The sequence below is a fragment of the Sceloporus occidentalis genome, unplaced genomic scaffold (assembly GCF_023333645.1).
Source record: "Sceloporus occidentalis isolate IW3139 unplaced genomic scaffold, rSceOcc1.0.p SCAF_7, whole genome shotgun sequence".
Lineage (NCBI taxonomy): Eukaryota > Metazoa > Chordata > Lepidosauria > Squamata > Phrynosomatidae > Sceloporus > Sceloporus occidentalis.
This window is the reverse complement of record NW_028316987.1, coordinates 12,141,049-12,160,613: the sequence shown is the minus strand read 5'-3', so window position 1 is coordinate 12,160,613 and position 19,565 is coordinate 12,141,049. Positions and strand designations below refer to the sequence as shown.

Here is a 19,565-nt window from a genome sequence, read left to right as displayed (position 1 = left end):
TCTTGTATTAGTTCTGTACAGGATGGATACAAAACAATTCTCTTTCTCTCGGTTTTGAGCTGGAAGGTGATGACACAAGCATGCAGGCGTATCTCTGTATCTGCTAAGTGGCTGGTGCTCTTTACTACCCTGTAGGCCCAGAAAGCAAGCAGAAGTGTATTTTTGTAAGAAGGAACTTCATTGTCAGAAGCTTCATTAACTGAGATAAGCCACTGCTTGTTCTGAGGGGGAGAAGAATAGAGGATATGCTCCTTTTTACCCCCCGATCTCAGGTTGCATTTCCAAGATTCAGCACAAGATTGGAGATGAGACCCCATCTCTTGATAAATCACAAATTCTGGGCTGCTCACTAAGCCCACCCAAGATTTGTCAACCCCTGACAACCACTTGTAGTTACAAAAGACTGAAACTCTAGCTCTTGCCTGACCACAGAAAACAAGGGCAGTAGTTGCTGAATGGTTGTGGATGCATTAAGAGTGCCTGAGCCAATCATGCCTGATGTCAAAAAGTGTCAGAATTACTATCTCCCAGTTCAGGGTGATGGGAAAGTGAAAGGCTAGAGCAGGGAAATACACAGCAGGCAACCCTCTGAGGAAAAATACTAGACAGAAACCTATCACTTACTGGAGCACACAATTTTGCCCAAGGCAAAGCTTTGAAATTACTAAGCTTGACATACCATGTTTTAAGCAGATAGCTAATGCAGAAGTGCAAGAATCTGATCATTAGTAGGCAAGGTGTGAGTGGTTATGTTTGTGAGATTACATGTGACATGAAGCAGTGGTCAGTAGTTTTTCATTAAACTTCTCAAGTTGGGCCAGGCCAAAGTAGCACACATACTAGCTACATAGCTAGTATGGACTGAGATTAAAGTTTTACACTTATGTGGACTGAGATTAATGCTACAATCATGAACAAAGTTGAAAGGAAAGAAGTCCTACTGAATACAGTGGTACATGCGTCTGAATAAATATGCTTAGACTGCAGGGTAAACCTGTTCAAATAAAGACCATTTAGGGTATTGGGTGCACCAACTCATATGTCAAACTTTCTGATTATCCTAATGCCAATCAATTTAGCGAGTTGTTTCTGTGTTATATACAACATCCAGCTCTTATTCTGTGAAGGTGCAACCCACCTTTCAAGGCCTTCTGTAATGTTTCCAAGCAGCTGACAAGATTCTGGTGACCTCCAGAGTTCATTACAACTCGCTTTTCCTGTATTCAGAAATTGCAGAGGAGAAAAAGTAGAGAAAAGGCTTCAGGAGACATTCAGTAATATTGTATTAAAGAGAAGAAACAGATAAGAAGTAGGCACATTCAACTACATTCCAACATATTTTGACATTTTTTGCACCTGGAAAGCAGCTTTAGTAGCTTCTATAAATTGAAAACCCCAGCATGGTATTCTTATATCTCACACTGCTGGACTGGGCACATAGGTTGTGCTAAACCAATGGATCAAAAATAGCTTAGAACCGCTCCAAAGATGATAGCAAGAGAACTGTTACTTGTTTCTAATTCATTTCTCATTTATTCATTACAAACTTCCAACAGCTGCTTTCTATGTTCTTACAAACTAGGAAATGTCTTAACAAAACAATTAGTGTTGACAGTCTAGATTTCTTATCTTAATTGTCTATTACTGCCAATCTTCCTCTGCAGAGCTTAATTGCAGAGAAGCATTATATGCATTCTCAGTTCCCATGCTGAACTAATCCTCAGTAGTACTATGTGAAATGGGACTGCACTTTAAAATGCAACATAGAAGCTTCTGTACGTTTTGTGAAAATGCACACAAATTGCTGAGAAGAGTGCTCTTGAAAAATAGGAAGACTTAACAATGTCCATTATAATGTCCATGCTGAAACCTCACCATAACTTGCCGGACAAGCTTCATGGTTTCTGTCCAAGGTCTGGTGTTGGGATTAAACTTGACATGGAGCCTTTCCAGAAGTGAACTCATCTTGTTCAGCTTCTCTGATTCTGAGACAGTAATTGCAAGTCAGTCAAGTGTACAATAAACATTTTGAATCAAAATTCAAAGAAATAACTTTATTCATGTTCTCTGCATGAACCTACCCCCCCCCCCACACACACACAAGATACCACTACATCGCATTAAGTATGCCTTACATAATGGGAATATGATCCAAACATTAGTTTTCTTTGCAACAGCCTCAACATTATGTGGTTCACCAGAAGATGGCATGATTTCCTCATTCTTTTCCATATGAATGCAGTGGGACTGAAACTTTTTGTGGTAAAAGTAACATGTCTGCATCACAATGCTCCAAAGGATAGTATCATCATCAATGGATTTGGAAGTGACCACAAAGGTCATCTAGTCCAACCTCAGCACCATCTTCACCTGAGATGAAATTTCCTGAACAGCTTAAGAGCCAAATGCAGCAGCAGCTTAAGAGCCAAAATGAGGGAGAGATCAAGTTCAAAGAAGCCTATCACTGTTTAGAATGACTGCATCTTTTGTTTATACTCATAATAACCCAGTTTTGCCATTTCTCAATGCTATGGAATTCTGGGAGTTGTAGTTTTATGAGATATTTAGCTTTCTCTGTCACACAGCTGTGGTACCACAACAAATTACAAAGCATTCCATGGCACTGAGCTGTCCAAATGTCAACCTGGATTATTTCTGCAGTGTGTTTTGGATCTAGGATGGGTTTTTTTTAATTGAGTCCCTGCAAGAAAGGGACGATCATGAATTCTCTGCCTCCATGTCCCCCAAGAAACACGCAAGGTGGTCAAGATGAAGGTGGCTCCAGTTTCTTCGCCATTGCCTTCCCCTATTAACATTTTTTATAAAAGTTTGGCAACCTTTATTTATCCACAGGTGAAACGTAGGGGGCACCCAGTAGTCTCCAGGGGACACGCTAAAACAAATGACAGCACTTGCCCATAGGGAAATCATACTTGCCTATAGAGAATCACTGGATAATACTTGCCCATAGGGAAACACAGGAAAATATTTACCCACAGCAGGGAAACATTGGAGATGTTTCCTAGGTTTCCCTATGGGCAAGAATTCCCCAAGTGTTCTCTATAGGCAAGTATCCCCCTATGGGCAAGTATTCTCCAATGTTTCCCTATGGGCAAGTATTCTCAATGTTTCAATATGGGCAAGAATTCCTCCAATGTTTCTCTATGGGCAACAATCCTCCAATGTATCCCTATGGGCAAGTATTCCCCGATGTTTCCTTATGGGCAACAATCCTCCAATGTATCCCTATGGGCAAGTATTCCCCGATGTTTCCTTATGGGTAAGTATTCCCCAATGTTTCTCTATGGGCAACAATCCTCCAATGTTTCTCTATGGGCACACATCCTCCAATGTTTCTCTATGGGCAACAATCCTCCAATGTTTCTCTATGGGCAACAATCCTCCAATGTTTCTCTATGGGCACACATCCTCCAATGTTTCTCTATGGGCAACAATCCTCCAATGTTTCTCTATGGGCACACATCCTCCAATGTTTCTCTATGGGCAACAATCCTCCAATGTTTCTCTATGGGCAACAATCCTCCAATGTTTCTCTATGGGCACACATCCTCCAATGTTTCTCTATGGGCAACAATCCTCCAATGTTTCTCTATGAGCAACAATCCTCCAATGTTTCTCTATGGGCAACAATCCTTCAATGTTTCTCTATGGGCAACAATCCTCCAATGTTTCTCTATGGGCACACATCCTCCAATGTTTCTCTATGGGCACACATCCTCCAATGTTTCTCTATGGGCAACAATCCTCCAATGTTTCTCTATGGGCAACAATCCTCCAATGTTCCTCTATGGGCAACAATCCTCCAATGTTTCTCTATGGGCACATATCCTCCAATGTTTCTCTATGGGCAACAATCCTCCAATGTTTCTCTATGGGCAACAATCCTCCAATGTTTCTCTATGGGCACACATCCTCCAATGTTTCTCTATAGGCAACAATCCTCCAATGTTTCTCTATGGGCAACAATCCTCCAATGTTTCTCTATGGGCACACATCCTCCAATGTTTCTCTATGGGCAACAATCCTCCAATGTTTCTCTATGGGCACACATCCTCCAATGTTTCTCTATAGGCAACAATCCTCCAATGTTTCTCTATGGGCACACATCCTCCAATGTTTCTCTATGGGCACATATCCTCCAATGTTTCTCTATGGGCAACAATCCTCCAATGTTTCTCTATGGGCAACAATCCTCCAATGTTTCTCTATGGGCAACAATCCTCCAATGTTTCTCTATGGGCACACATCCTCCAATGTTTCTCTATGGGCACACATCCTCCAATGTTTCTCTATAGGCAACAATCCTCCAATGTTTCTCTATGGGCAACAATCCTCCAATGTTTCTCTATGGGCACACATCCTCCAATGTTTCTCTATGGGCAACAATCCTCCAATGTTTCTCTATGGGCACACATCCTCCAATGTTTCTCTATAGGCAACAATCCTCCAATGTTTCTCTATGGGCACATATCCTCCAATGTTTCTCTATGGGCACACATCCTCCAATGTTTCTCTATGGGCAACAATCCTCCAATGTTTCTCTATGGGCACACATCCTCCAATGTTTCTCTATGGGCAACAATCCTCCAATGTTTCTCTATGGGCAACAATCCTCCAATGTTTCTCTATGGGCACACATCCTCCAATGTTTCTCTATGGGCAACAATCCTCCAATGTTTTTCTATGGGCAACAATCCTCCAATGTTTTTCTATGGGCAACAATCCTCCAATGTTTCTCTATGGGCACATATCCTCCAATGTTTCTCTATGGGCACATATCCTCAAATGTTTCTCTATGGGCAACAATCCTCCAATGTTCCTCTATGGGCACACATCCTCCAATGTTTCTCTATGGGCAACAATCCTCCAATGTTTCTCTATGGGCACACATCCTCCAATGTTTCTCTATGGGCAACAATCCTCCAATGTTTCTCTATGGGCACACATCCTCCAATGTTTCTCTATGGGCACATATCCTCCAATGTTTCCCTATGGGCAACAATCCTCCAATGTTCCTCTATGGGCAACAATCCTCCAATGTTTCTCTATGGGCACATATCCTCCAATGTTTCTCTATGGGCACATATCCTCCAATGTTTCTCTATGGGCAACAATCCTCCAATGTTCCTCTATGGGCAACAATCCTCCAATGTTTCTCTATGGGCACACATCCTCCAATGTTTCTCTATGGGCAACAATCCTCCAATGTTTCTCTATGGGCACACATCCTCCAATGTTTCTTTATGGGCACATATCCTCCAATGTTTCTCTATGGGCACATATCCTCCAATGTTTCTCTATGGGCACATATCCTCCAATGTTTCTCTATGGGCAACAATCCTCCAATGTTTCTCTATGGGCAACAATCCTCCAATGTTTCTCTATGGGCAACAATCCTCCAATGTTTCTCTATGGGCACACATCCTCCAATGTTTCTCTATGGGCAACAATCCTCCAATGTTTCTCTATGGGCAACAATCCTCCAATGTTTCTCTATGGGCACACATCCTCCAATGTTTCTCTATGGGCAACAATCCTCCAATGTTTCTCTATGGGCAACAATCCTCCAATGTTTCTCTATGGGCACACATCCTCCAATGTTCCTCTATGGGCAACAATCCTCCAATGTTTCTCTATGGGCACACATCCTCCAATGTTTCTCTATGGGCACATATCCTCCAATGTTTCTCTATGGGCAACAATCCTCCAATGTTCCTCTATGGGCACACATCCTCCAATGTTTCTCTATGGGCAACAATCCTCCAATGTTTCTCTATGGGCACACATCCTCCAATGTTTCTCTATGGGCACATATCCTCCAATGTTTCTCTATGGGCAACAATCCTTCAATGTTTCTCTATGGGCACACATCCTCCAATGTTTCTCTATGGGCAACAATCCTCCAATGTTTCTCTATGGGCAACAATCCTCCAATGTTTCTCTATGGGCACACATCCTCCAATGTTTCTCTATGGGCAACAATCCTCCAATGTTTCTCTATGGGCACATATCCTCCAATGTTTCTCTATGGGCACATATCCTCCAATGTTTCTCTATGGGCACACATCCTCCAATGTTTCTCTATGGGCAACAATCCTCCAATGTTTCTCTATGGGCACACATCCTCCAATGTTTCTCTATGGGCACACATCCCCCAATGTTTCTCTATGGGCAACAATCCTCCAATGTTTCTCTATGGGCAACAATCCTCCAATGTTTCTCTATGGGCACACATCCTCCAATGTTTCTCTATGGGCAACAATCCTCCAATGTTTCTCTATGGGCAACAATCCTCCAATGTTTCTCTATGGGCAACAATCCTCCAATGTTTCTCTATGGGCACACATCCTCCAATGTTTCTCTATGGGCACACATCCTCCAATGTTTCTCTATGGGCAACAATCCTCCAATGTTTCTCTATGGGCACACATCCTCCAATGTTTCTCTATGGGCACACATCCTCCAATGTTTCTCTATGGGCACATATCCTCCAATGTTTCTCTATGGGCACATATCCCCCAATGTTTCTCTATGGGCAACAATCCTCCAATGTTTCTCTATGGGCAACAATCCTCCAATGTTTCTCTATGGGCAACAATCCTCCAATGTTTCTCTATGGGCAACAATCCTCCAATGTTTCTCTATGGGCACACATCCTCCAATGTTTCTCTATGGGCACATATCCTCCAATGTTTCTCTATGGGCACATATCCTCCAATGTTTCTCTATGGGCAACAATCCTCCAATGTTTCTCTATGGGCAACAATCCTCCAATGTTTCTCTATGGGCACATATCCTCCAATGTTTCTCTATGGGCACATATCCTCCAATGTTTCTCTATGGGCACACATCCTCCAATGTTTCTCTATGGGCAACAATCCTCCAATGTTTCTCTATGGGCACACATCCTCCAATGTTTCTCTATGGGCACATATCCTCCAATGTTTCTCTATGGGCAACAATCCTCCAATGTTTCTCTATGGGCACATATCCTCCAATGTTTCTCTATGGGCACACATCCTCCAATGTTTCTCTATGGGCACATATCCTCCAATGTTTCTCTATGGGCACATATCCTCCAATGTTTCTCTATGGGCACATATCCTCCAATGTTTCTCTATGGGCAACAATCCTCCAATGTTTCTCTATGGGCAACAATCCTCCAATGTTTCTCTATGGGCACACATCCTCCAATGTTTCTCTATGGGCAACAATCCTCCAATGTTTCTCTATGGGCACACATCCTCCAATGTTTCTCTATGGGCACATATCCTCCAATGTTTCTCTATGGGCAACAATCCTCCAATGTTTCTCTATGGGCAACAATCCTCCAATGTTTCTCTATGGGCACACATCCTCCAATGTTTCTCTATGGGCACATATCCTCCAATGTTTCTCTATGGGCACACATCCTCCAATGTTTCTCTATGGGCACATATCCTCCAATGTTTCTCTATGGGCACACATCCTCCAATGTTTCTCTATGGGCACATATCCTCCAATGTTTCTCTATGGGCACACATCCTCCAATGTTTCTCTATGGGCACATATCCTCCAATGTTTCTCTATGGGCAACAATCCTCCAATGTTTCTCTATGGGCACATATCCTCCAATGTTTCTCTATGGGCACATATCCTCCAATGTTTCTCTATGGGTACACATCCTCCAATGTTTCTCTATGGGCACACATCCTCCAATGTTTCTCTATGGGCACATATCCTCCAATGTTTCTCTATGGGCACACATCCTCCAATGTTTCTCTATGGGCACATATCCTCCAATGTTTCTCTATGGGCAACAATCCTCCAATGTTTCTCTATGGGCACACATCCTCCAATGTTTCTCTATGGGCACATATCCTCCAATGTTTCTCTATGGGCACACATCCTCCAATGTTTCTCTATGGGCACATATCCGCCAATGTTTCTCTATGGGCACACATCCTCCAATGTTTCTCTATGGGCACATATCCTCCAATGTTTCTCTATGGGCAACAATCCTCCAATGTTTCTCTATGGGCACACATCCTCCAATGTTTCTCTATGGGCAACAATCCTCCAATGTTTCTCTATGGGCACACATCCTCCAATGTTTCTCTATGGGCAACAATCCTCCAATGTTTCTCTATGGGCACACATCCTCCAATGTTTCTCTATGGGCACATATCCGCCAATGTTTCTCTATGGGCACACATCCTCCAATGTTTCTCTATGGGCACACATCCTCCAATGTTTCTCTATGGGCACATATCCTCCAATGTTTCTCTATGGGCACATATCCTCCAATGTTTCTCTATGGGCACATATCCTCCAATGTTTCTCTATGGGCACACATCCTCCAATGTTTCTCTATGGGCACACATCCTCCAATGTTTCTCTATGGGCACACATCCTCCAATGTTTCTCTATGGGCACATATCCTCCAATGTTTCTCTATGGGCACACATCCTCCAATGTTTCTCTATGGGCACACATCCTCCAATGTTTCTCTATGGGCACATATCCTCCAATGTTTCTCTATGGGCACATATCCTCCAATGTTTCTCTATGGGCACATATCCTCCAATGTTTCTCTATGGGCACATATCCTCCAATGTTTCTCTATGGGCACACATCCTCCAATGTTTCTCTATGGGCACACATCCTCCAATGTTTCTCTATGGGCACACATCCTCCAATGTTTCTCTATGGGCACATATCCTCCAATGTTTCTCTATGGGCACACATCCTCCAATGTTTCTCTATGGGCACACATCCTCCAATGTTTCTCTATGGGCACATATCCTCCAATGTTTCTCTATGGGCACACATCCTCCAATGTTTCTCTATGGGCACACATCCTCCAATGTTTCTCTATGGGCACACATCCTCCAATGTTTCTCTATGGGCACACATCCTCCAATGTTTCTCTATGGGCACACATCCTCCAATGTTTCTCTATGGGCACACATCCTCCAATGTATCCATATGGGCAAGGATTCCTCAATGTTTCTCTATGGGCAAATATCTTCCAATGTATCCCTATGGGCAATACTTCTCCCACGTTCCCCTATGGGCAAGGATCCCCCACTTACCCTCCGCGGCCCCCTGGGCTGCTTTCATCCTTCAGGAGCCTGGCAGGGAGGGAGAGGCCCCACCCGCCCCGCTCCACTCTGCCTCATGTGGCGGGGAAAGAAGGCAACCGCCTCCGCCAGGCCCTTCTCCCGTTCTGAGGTGGAAACAAGGCCTCCTTACTCTCCCGCAACCACCATTCCACCGCCAATCTCGCGAGACGTCCCTCCAAGCTCTCGCGAGATTCGAGAGGACAGGGAGGAGCGAAAGGGCGGGCAAGGAACGCGCGAACGAATGGGAAAGCAGCCAACTGCAGAGGAGTAGGCACCTCTCGCGAGAGTTGAATTCCTCTTCCTTCCAGCGTGCTCTTTAAGGGATTTTGGACTTCATCTCCCAGAAGCGTCAGCCTTATTGGGCAGTAGGCTGGGGTTCTGGGAGCTGAAGTCCAAAATCCCTTAAAGAGCAGTTTGGTGACCACTTGAGGTCTTTATCCCACTGTGAGAGCGTTTCTTTCCATTCGCTTTGAGCGGTTTTAACTGCTCTGTCTGCCCTCCTGTTGCATTCTGGGATTTGTAGTTTAGGCAGAGGCATTTAGCCTATTCAGGCAGATAGATTTTAGGCCTCACTCAAGAAAACCCCATTATTGGTTTTACTTATTTATTTCATTTGTATGCCGCCTTTCTCCCAGAAAGGGACCCAAGGCGGTTGACAGATAAAAACTACATTTAAAAATATATATATTAGTTCATTTTTATTTATAAAAGTCACCATAATAAACATAGCATCGCCTTGACATTGTAATCAAATCCAGTTGGATCCATTTTATATTTGTTACATTTATCCCCCTTCCCCTTATAATAGTAAAATAAAAATTTAAATCATTAAAATCATCTCACTAAAGCAGTTTGTAACATCTTGCCTGAAGAAGAAGAAAAACAAGAAGCCCATGGAGCTTCGAAAGCTTGCAACAAATATATTGTTCATTTCGGTTGGCCAATAAAGGTATTGCTGCTGCTGGGTTTTTGTTTTAATGGCCAATACAGCTACCCCCGAATGTTAACTAAAACAATATGAGAGTCAGTATGGTTTGAGTGTTGGACTGCGACTCTGAAAACCAGCATTTGAATTCCTGCTCGGTCATGGAAACCGACAGGTGCAAATCCTGGCTCAGCCATGGAAACCCAATGGGAGACTTTAGGTTAGTCACACTCTCTCAGCCTCAGGGGAAGGCAATGGCAAACCTCCTCTGAACAAGGTTTGCCAAGAAAACCCTGTGATAGGGGGTTGCCATGAGTCACAAACTACTGGAAATCACCCAACAACAACAAATTGTTTAATATATACACACACACACACACACACACACACACACAATAACCAAAGGATGCAGAAACAGCCGTGAATAAGTCTGACTGTGTCACTGAAGGGGAAAAGTCCAAAGGTTTTTTTTTTTTGGGGGGGGGGGGGGAAGAATCAGGGAACATGAGCTTCTTTCGTAGACTTGAGTCTACTTCCTCAGAAGTGTGTGGCGGAGTCTTTTTGTTTTTCTTTCTCTCTTTCAGCCAAAACACACTGCAGAAATAGTTCAGATTGAGACCGCTTTAACAGTCATGGCTCAATGGTATGGAATGTGAGAACTGTAGTTGCTTGTGGCACCAGAGCTCTCTCTGAGAGAGAAGAGAAAATGTCTCACAAACCTACAGTTCCCAGAATTGTCAAGCATTGAACCAGGGCAGTTAAAGCGGCCTCAGACTGGATTATTTCTACAGTGTGTTTCAGACCTTTGTGATTTTTTCTCTCTCTTTGTGATGTGCATTGAGATTTTATTGAGATTTGTTTTCAATTTATAAAATGTTAGTAAAGACAATTTTAACAGGGGGCATGCAAGGAAGCAAATTGAAGCAAACTGAATACGTACATGGAAATTCTGTCTTGAGAATTCATAGAATCATAGAATTCTGGACAGGCGGCTTCATGGCACCGACACACAACAATTTCCCTCTTCATAAGTTTTCTTCATAAAGTATATGCAAAGGCATCTTGTACGTTACGTATCACGTGTGAGACTCACTGAAAGAAAGGCTGCATCTGCTCTGCAGAAATTATCCAGTTTGACACAGATTTAACTGCCCTGGCTCAGCGTCATGGGGTTTGTAGTTTGTTGTGGCACCAGAGCTCTCTGACAAAGAAGGCTGAATGTCTCACACAACTACAAATCCCAGAATTCCATAGCATTGAGCCATAGCAGTTAAAGCTGTGTCAAACTGGGTTATTTCTGCAGTGCAGATGCAGCCATAGAAGCTGGTAGCAGGAGCTTTTGTAGACTTGGCGTCAGATGCATGGGTTGGAGTGCAGTGTCCAGGGACAGCCCTACACACAACTGGCTTCTATAGGTCTGTCTCTGTACTCCCCACTCCAATCCATTCATCTGAGGAAGTAGGCTCAAGTCTAGGAAATCTCATGCTACCAGCTTCTTTCCTCCAGTTAGTCTCAAAAGGCACTGCTACAAGATCCTTTTGCACACTGATTTTCCAGACTAATATGGCCATGCCTTTGAATTCTGTCGTCGTCATGAAAAGAGAATAGAATGGGTTTTTCAGGCTACGTGGCCATGTTCTAGAAGAGTTTATTCCTGACACTTCGCCAACATCTGTGACTGGCATCTTTAGAGAATGCTGGCATGGAAGAGAGTTGGGTATATATACTGTTGGTTGAGAGGAAGTGATTTACATGTTATTCTGTCTATGGTCCTGTTGGCCTCAGGGCTGTCTATTTAATTAATGACCCACTGTCTGCTGGGAAACCCCCTCACCCTGGGTGGTTTTCATTTGCATTCCCTGAGTCTTACAGTTATAGGTCCAAAACACACTGAGAAATAATCCACTTTGAGATCGCCTTAACTGCCCTGGCTCAATGCTAGGGAATTCTGGGAACTGTAGTTTGGGAGATATTTTGCCTTCTCTGCCAGAGGTAGCTCTGGGGCCACAATAAACTCCAGTTCCTAGGATTCCCTAATAACAATGAGCCAGGGCAGTTAAAGCAGACTGGATTATTTCTGCAGTGTGTTTTGGACCTCAATATTTCTGGTTATTTCCGTAGTGTCTTTTGGACCATAGACCAGCACAGATAAAAAGGGGGATACAGAATAAAAGAAGGTAAAAGGACAGTTTAAAAACAGTAAAGTACGCAATGTGAAGTTGAAGGCCGTAATCCATAGTTGTTATTTTTTTGTGGGGTTTTTGGGCTATATGGCTGTGTTCTGGAAGTGTCAGGAATAAACTCTTCCTCCAGAGGATGGCCATATAACCCACAAAAAACCCCATACCAAAAAAAAAAAACCCTACACTCATCCCAATATATTTGCAGCTTTGATATTTGTGGATCTGATTAATCAGAGATTTACTATGTCCTCTCTAGGGATATCTAGGTCCTCCAGCACAACTCTGTGGTCAGCTTTAACCAAAAGTTGCACTGAAAGACCTAGATTCCTAGAGAGGACACTCCACTAGGCATTTATAGCTCCTCCAGCGCAACTCTATGGTCAATGTCTGACAGATGTTGACCACAGAGTTGCCCTGGAGGACCTAGAGATTCCTAGAGAGGTGCTCTCTTCCATATTCAAGGGGGTCTTGTGCCCCTAACCCTAGTAACTATGGAGGGGGACGTGTATAGTAAAGTATCCTTTCATATTCCAGTGTATAAAGCATACAGCAAGGCAAATAATGAAGAAAGAGAACGTTTCTTATTGGTCATAAGCTTTTATTAAAGACGTCCCGCGAGAGTTCCGTAGTCCCGCGAGAGTCCGGAGTCTTATGAGGTGTAAAAAAAATATCCCGTTAGAGAAATGGAAGACAAACCGCCCCCCTCCCCCTCCAAGAGAGCAGCGTCGCGCGAGACTCCCTCTCTTCTGCGCCTGCGCGCGAGGAGGGGAAAGCCGCGAGCGCATGTCCGTGTGTGCGTGTGTTCTCGCGATATTTGATGAAACAGGAGCAGGTATAGAGGGAGTTGGGGGAGGAAAAGGAAACACTCCCCCTCTCTCCTCCTGCGCGCGGTACCAGAGAGAGGACCCTTCGGCCGGCAACACGACGACGACTTTTTCTCGTCGCATATTCTCGCGAGAGTTGGTGCCTCACCTTCCTCTCCCCCCAAAACCAGCTTGGAAAGCGGCGGCGTGAAGTAAGATGGGGGTCCCGGCGCTGAGGCCCCGCTAGAGGAAGAGGGGCCAAGGGGCCTCCTCCCTCAGAGGAGAACTCGAGGCCCAGGCTTCTCCTCCCTGAGGAACTTCGAAGGAGGGCTGAGGAAGCTGGCTCAGCCCAGCCTCTGCCTCTCTCCCTGTTTGGGGGTCCATTTCAGACCCTTTGCTTTGAATAGGAGCCTCTGGAAAAGCCAGGCCCCTCAACCTCAGATACTTTAAGCCCTAGACTTAAAAGACCCACAGTTTGGGAGAGCCTTCCTTCAAAGAAGTGAAAGTGAGCAAGGGGCCACTTTCTATAACCCCCTTCCTTCCTTTTTTGGTGGTTTGGAGGACTATCACCTTCTTCCCCATTTAAAAATACAATGAGGTCTAGCAATTGAGACCCTTAAATTGACCCAAACCACCTCCCCCCACACTTCTTGGGGCATTAAAGCATTTGGGAACTAAAGGTTTCCTTTGCATCTCCAGCCAAGGAAAGGGGTGGGTGCTTACTGTAATTGCCCACCCCTTCCGTCCCTGCAATTGATATTTGGGTACATTGTAGTGAATAAGTTGTTTATCCTCCTTTAAAAAAGGAAAAGGGTCCCATTTAAAGTTTGAGGTCTGTGTCTTAGTTTGGAGGGCATTGGTATACAAGCGCCCTATTATTTTGTAAGGCAGCTGCATGCAGGAGAGAGAAAAGCGGCTTGGATGTAGGGGGAAATCAAGTGAAGGGAGAACAACCCTTCCTGTCCTGGAAGGAAGGGGTGCCTTGAGGATCAGGGTTTGTGGGGTTTTGGAGGATCCCCCCCTCTTTTCAAGCACAGTGGAGGAGGAATGCCAAACCCAGAGAGACATGGGGGCAAGAAGGATTTGGGAGGAGGAGGAGGGGGTCCCTTGTATCAAGAGGCAGCAGCAGCAGCTTCCAGCAGCGGGAGCTCAAACAGCAAAGAGAGGCACAGGCTGGCCAAGCACAAGAGACACAAGTCCAGGCATTCCAAAGACGTACTCTTGGGGTCCCAAGAAGTGGGAGCGCCGCTGGGGAGCATGATCAAGCCGTTGGTGGAGTACGACGACATCAGCTCCGACTCGGACACCTTTTCCGACGAGACGGTCCTCAAGCCGGAACGCAGGGAGAACGAGGAAAAGAAAGGGACGTCGGAGAGGAGCGACCGGCTACACAGGCACCGTCACCATCAGCACAAACGCTTGCGGGAGTTAATGAAGAGCAAGCTGGCGGAGAAGGAGAAAAGGCCGGACAGGAACCAAGAGTCCTCAAGCAAGCCGAGCTCCACAAAAGAAAGGGCGTCAGGGGCCTCCAAAAGACTTCACGAGGAGAACGACGACCATCCCTCTAAGTCGTTCAAGAGCAGCAGCAGCAGCAGCAAGGAGTCCCGGTCGGCCAAATTGCATAAAGAAAAGTCCAGGAAAGAGCGGGAGGCAAAGTCTGGCCACAAGGACCGCAGCAAAAGTCACCGTAAAAGGGATGCCCCCAAAAGCTACAAATCACTGGACAGTCCAAAGCGGAAGTCCAGGAGCCCCCACCGGAAATGGTCAGACAGTCCCAAACAAGATGACAGCCCCTCGGGAGCATCTTACACGCAGGACTACGATATCAGCCCTCCACGCTCGCATACGTCTAGTAACTATGATTCCTACAAGAAAAGCCCTGGTGGGTCCTCGCGAAGACCGTCAGTCAGCCCGCCACACAAAGAACCTGCTGCGTACCAGTCCAACATGCGCTCTCCCAGCCCTTATGGCAGGAGGCAACGGTCAGTCAGCCCATACGGTAGGAGGCGTTCATCCAGCTATGAGAGAGGAAGTGGATCGTACAGTGGAAGGTCCCCCAGCCCATTCAACCGAAGGCGATCCAGCAGTCCTTTTGTGTCCAAACGGTCATTGAGCCGGAGTCCTGTATCCAGGTGTGTGGCTTTTTCGAATCGATCGGAAATGTTTGACCTCTTTGTTAAGATGTGAGTGAAGGTGCTGATATCCTAAAGTCATAGGGCTTGACAGACAGGCTAAAATGAATCTGCTTCGGGTCACTTTGGAGGTATGCTGTTTAATGCTGCATGTGTGCTAAAAGGCTAGAAGCTAAACCAAAGCCTGCTCCAGTCCTAAGGACTAGCGCACATCTTCTGGCCTCTTAAGATGTGTGTTTCATTTAAACAGCATACCTCCATAGTGACTCGAATTAGCTGTATTTTGGCCTGTCTGTTCAGGCCCATAGTTATCATTCAGACCAGAATTATTATTATTATTATTATTATTATTATTATTTATTGTTCACTCATTTTGCGTACACATTCTTCTTTGCTTGTTTTTCCAGACCTCTCTAGCTTTGGCAATTATTTTTCCCACTTCATTGATCTAAGAATCTGTGGTTGAAAAGTAGCTAAGTCCAGTCAACCAGTGAAACACTGGCCTGATTAAGAGATCATGCTAAATTATTGTAGTTTGGCATGACAAATGCCAACTACAATTAGTCTCAGGCTAATGGGGGGTGGGCATGGTTGAAAGGGAGAGTTTGGAAACTTTTATTGCTTAACTTGTCTGAACCTATGGCTTAAATAAGTAATATTAACCACAAGTTTGTTGAGTTCAGGTAGCACACTAAACAATGGTTCATGGAAATAGGAAGATGACACTTAAAAATTCCTTGGTAGTGGTGCTGTATGTTAATGGAGGGGGGGGGCATGCCAGCCTGATAGTTCTTTTATTAAAACTAAATTAGGTTTGTTAAATATGTCAGTTTTAGAGGAAGCGGGAACTAATTTGTCCTTGTAATAGTGGGTCCTTCTCCCATTATCTGGGCAACACAACTGAGCAATGTGTCTTCTCTCCAGGTAAACAAAAGGTTAATGATGACATACATGGTGTAAGTTGCATTTATTGGGGTCTGTGTCATGAAGAAATCACAGGCCATGAGAAACAGCTGCCCAGTGGAATGGCCAATTCCAGATGCTCTAAGAAAAAGTTATAAAAAGCCTCAGGTGACCATGAGGAAAGAGAGAAGAACAAAGAGGAACAAAATGGCTAGGTGCCTATCTATTGGGAGGTTGGGGAAGGCCAAACTGAGCATGTAGCCTCTTATCTCCTGCTCCACCAAACATCCAGAGGTCCAGAACTTCATCTGTAGTCATGAGCAGTTAGGGAAAGTTTAGTTTAGCTGTGTCAGGGTATATTTTTATTTTATGATTTTGTCTGAAGATATCTAGACTTCCCTGTAACTTCTGCTAAATATGTCTGAAGAGGGAGTGCCCTTCGTGTGAGAGATAATATTTTGCAATGTAGAATACTGTTTAGAATAAAACTTCCTTTAAAGACAGCTCTTTCACAAATCTCATTTCCCCCAAATGTGGGAGGAGAGAAATCTCTGCAGATTCAGAGGTGGGAAGTGTAGTATTCTCCAGATGATTTCCACTTGATTTACTAGGAAATAGGATTAACATTAATGGGTGGTGGCAGCTTATCTAGATGCCCTTATGGGATCTCAGCCTAAAAGCTGGAAGGAAACAATGAGGCTATGATAGATGTGATTCTAGCCACTATCAAAAAATTCATTAAATGCACTAAATCTTAGGGTTCAGTGGCACTTGTGATCTCGAATTCTGTCAGACTTCTTCCTGTTACTTGGTTTTAGGGGATCCCATTGAGTTCAGTAGGTCTTAGTTCCATGTGATTCTGCCTTGAATTGTGATTGTTTATCAGAACAGAATAGGTTTCACTTGACAAAAGTGAATTTCTTTATACATTTTATGGAACTGCGGTGTTTATTGTAAGGTAATTGCATGTTGAATATACATATACACATACACCTGAGCAAAAGGAATAAGTATCTCAAAATTCTATTAGGCTACATTTCGCGATATTTATGAATACCAAAATGGAAACCATTGACCTGAAAGTGCTTTAAACAATCAGTTGTTGATATATACATTTGAAAGACACCTTGCTCAATTCTTTATTACATCCTTGCCATTCCTTTATTTAAACTAGCTGACAATTTTTGTTTTTGTCTTGTTCGTTTTACTCAGGATGAGTATGTTCTTTATCAATGATTTTGAAGCTACTCTTCATAGTAGCAGTCACCTCAGATCGTTGTGTAGGCTAAACTGGCTGCTGACAAGGCTGGTATCCATGTTGTTTCCTACAGTTACACATTAGATGTGCAAACTTGCCTTTTGAGGCTAAGCTCCCTTGTGTGTTCTTCAGTGCCTAGCATCCTGTAAATATTAAACAAACATTGCTTGAATAGTTACAGGCATCATATTTGCCCAGCTATGAACACTATGGATGGCGTAGGGCAAGTTACTTCTCCCCTTTTCCACAATTTATCTCTCCATGGTGATGATAGAAAGATGAATCAAATAATTAGTAAAGGGTGAGTATCCCTTATTCCTTAACTGAAATGCTTGGGACTAGACGTTTGTTGGATTTTGGAATATTTGCATATATATAATGAGATATCTTGGACATGGGACCCAAATTTAAACACCAAATTAATTTGTTTTGTATATATCTCATACACAAAGCCTGAAGCTAATTTTATTCAATATTTTAAATAATGTGCATGAAACAAAGCTTGTGTACATTGAACCATCAGAAAGCAAATGTCTCACTATCTCAGGGTGTATCTACACCTTAGAAATAATGCCGTTTGTCCCCACTTTAACTGCCGTGGCTCCATCCAACAGAATCCTGAGATTTGTAGTTTTGTGAGGAACCAACACACTTTGGCAAAGAACTCAGTGTATAGATTTTTGCATAAGGGATACTCAACCTGTATAAAGGATTTTGAAGAGAAAACAGGTGCCAATTATAACTTGGCAAACTCACCAGTAAATATGACAGGGAAGAGATGGTATCAATTCTGAATTTGTTCAGTTACAGTTAGACTAAGAGGCAGTACAGACCATCACTTTGTGCCGGCCTGACCACGTACTAGGACTGAACTAGAGCAAGAGCCCTAGTTCCACTTCCCTGCCACCATCATGACTCACACCTGTCTACACGGTGCACACCATGGTGACGTTCGTGATGCACAGTATCCAAACAGCGCTGGCCAGAAGAGGCTTCATCATGGCACGCAAGTGTGCTTATGACGGCCCTTCCAGGAAGCTGCTCAAAAGGAGCAGGTCGGTGCCACAGCGTGGCCTGAGGCAGGAAGAGGTGGCTTCCAGCTGCCCATTTGCACTGCCCCTAAACTTCCTATATCTTAGACCAGACCAACTTGATTAAACTCATCTACTTTTAAATAATAAGGACAGGTTGCACTTTCCTTTTCCTCTTGCTGAAGAGCAAGTACTGCTGGAAATGTCTCTCTATGCAATAAATTTTTCCATATATTATTGTTGGCCTAATAAAAGTATTATTGCTTGGGCTAATAAAATGTTTACCACAACTCACATTGTAATTTGTTTTACGGTTAAAACAGTTATCCCATGTTTTGCATTGTGTGATTAATTTTTTAAAATTATTACTTTGAGCAGACTTCAGACATCTTCATTACTTTGGGAGAGCTTTTACAGTGATCCCATGGTATACAGTGGGTAAATAAAATGGTGTTCCTTATATCCCATAAAATGGCAAAATCAAACTTTACTTTTTGGAAATATATATATAGAGAATATTTTCAAGCCATGGATGCTTGAGTCTGTGGATAGAGAATCTGTGGATACAGACAGTCAGCTCTATATAGATACCTTCTTGGCTAAGCCATTATGGTACATGAAGTAGAGTAGATTTCTCCATATTTCTGCAAGCAATTCTACATTTGTACATGTGAGTCGCCTTGGGTGTCTTCTGAGAGAAAGACGGCATATAAATGAATAGGCAAGCATAACTACCCTAAAGGCATCAGATCCCATCTGATCTTGGAAGCTAAGCAGCGACAGCTCTGGTTAGTGCTTGGACTGCCAGCAAATACCAAATAAATATAAATACCAGGTGCTATAGACTATATTTCAGAGGAGGGAACTGGCAAACTCACCTCTGAGTATTCCTTGCCTAGCAAAACCCTATGAAATTCATGGGATCGCCATAAATCAACAGACAACTTGAAGACTCAAGCACACCAGAGGAAGTACCTCTTATTAAGTTTTTCATGCTTTCTTGTGCACGTTATTCTCTTTCCAAGACACTCTACTTGTCTAATTTTTGAATTCTTTCCCACCTACATAGGTATGTTGTATTCCTTCTGCTTAAGAAAATATTTGTTCTGTCTTCCTTTTCCCTACAGAAGTATGTTTTTTTGTGAAAAGCTCCTGCCCTTCTTTTGCAAATGCTTGTTGGTTTTAACAGAAACACACACACACAA

At 43.6% G+C, this 19,565-nt stretch overlaps 2 protein-coding genes across 15 annotated transcripts in view; one reads left to right on the top strand and one right to left on the bottom strand.

The window, feature by feature from the left end:
* Nucleotides 1-9,292, bottom strand: part of LOC149309194 (mediator of RNA polymerase II transcription subunit 1-like) — a 32,174-nt gene extending 22,882 nt beyond the window's left edge. Inside the window, exons 1-3 of the mRNA XM_089531928.1 lie at nt 9,096-9,292; nt 1,876-1,985; nt 1,139-1,217 (exon numbers count right to left, since the gene is read on the bottom strand). Coding sequence (XP_089388054.1) covers nt 1,139-1,217; nt 1,876-1,985; nt 9,096-9,123 — 217 coding nt within the window. The 5' untranslated portion in view covers nt 9,124-9,292. The remainder of the gene's footprint in view (nt 1-1,138; nt 1,218-1,875; nt 1,986-9,095) is intronic.
* A 3,763-nt stretch (nt 9,293-13,055) lies between these two features.
* The window catches only part of CDK12 (cyclin dependent kinase 12), a 151,032-nt gene continuing 144,522 nt past the window's right edge, over nt 13,056-19,565 (top strand). For 7 of the 14 annotated variants that reach the window (XR_016281883.1, XR_016281882.1, XR_016281884.1 and 4 more), the window contains exon 1: nt 13,057-15,168. Coding sequence is in view for 9 of the 14 variants with exons in the window: in XM_089531924.1 (XP_089388050.1) it covers nt 14,084-15,168 (1,085 nt within the window). In the remaining 5 variants the exon portion in view is untranslated. Of the gene's footprint in view, nt 15,169-19,565 lie in introns of all 14 variants that reach the window. The other 7 variants (XR_016281886.1, XR_016281885.1, XM_089531926.1 and 4 more) reach the window with 2 other exon arrangements.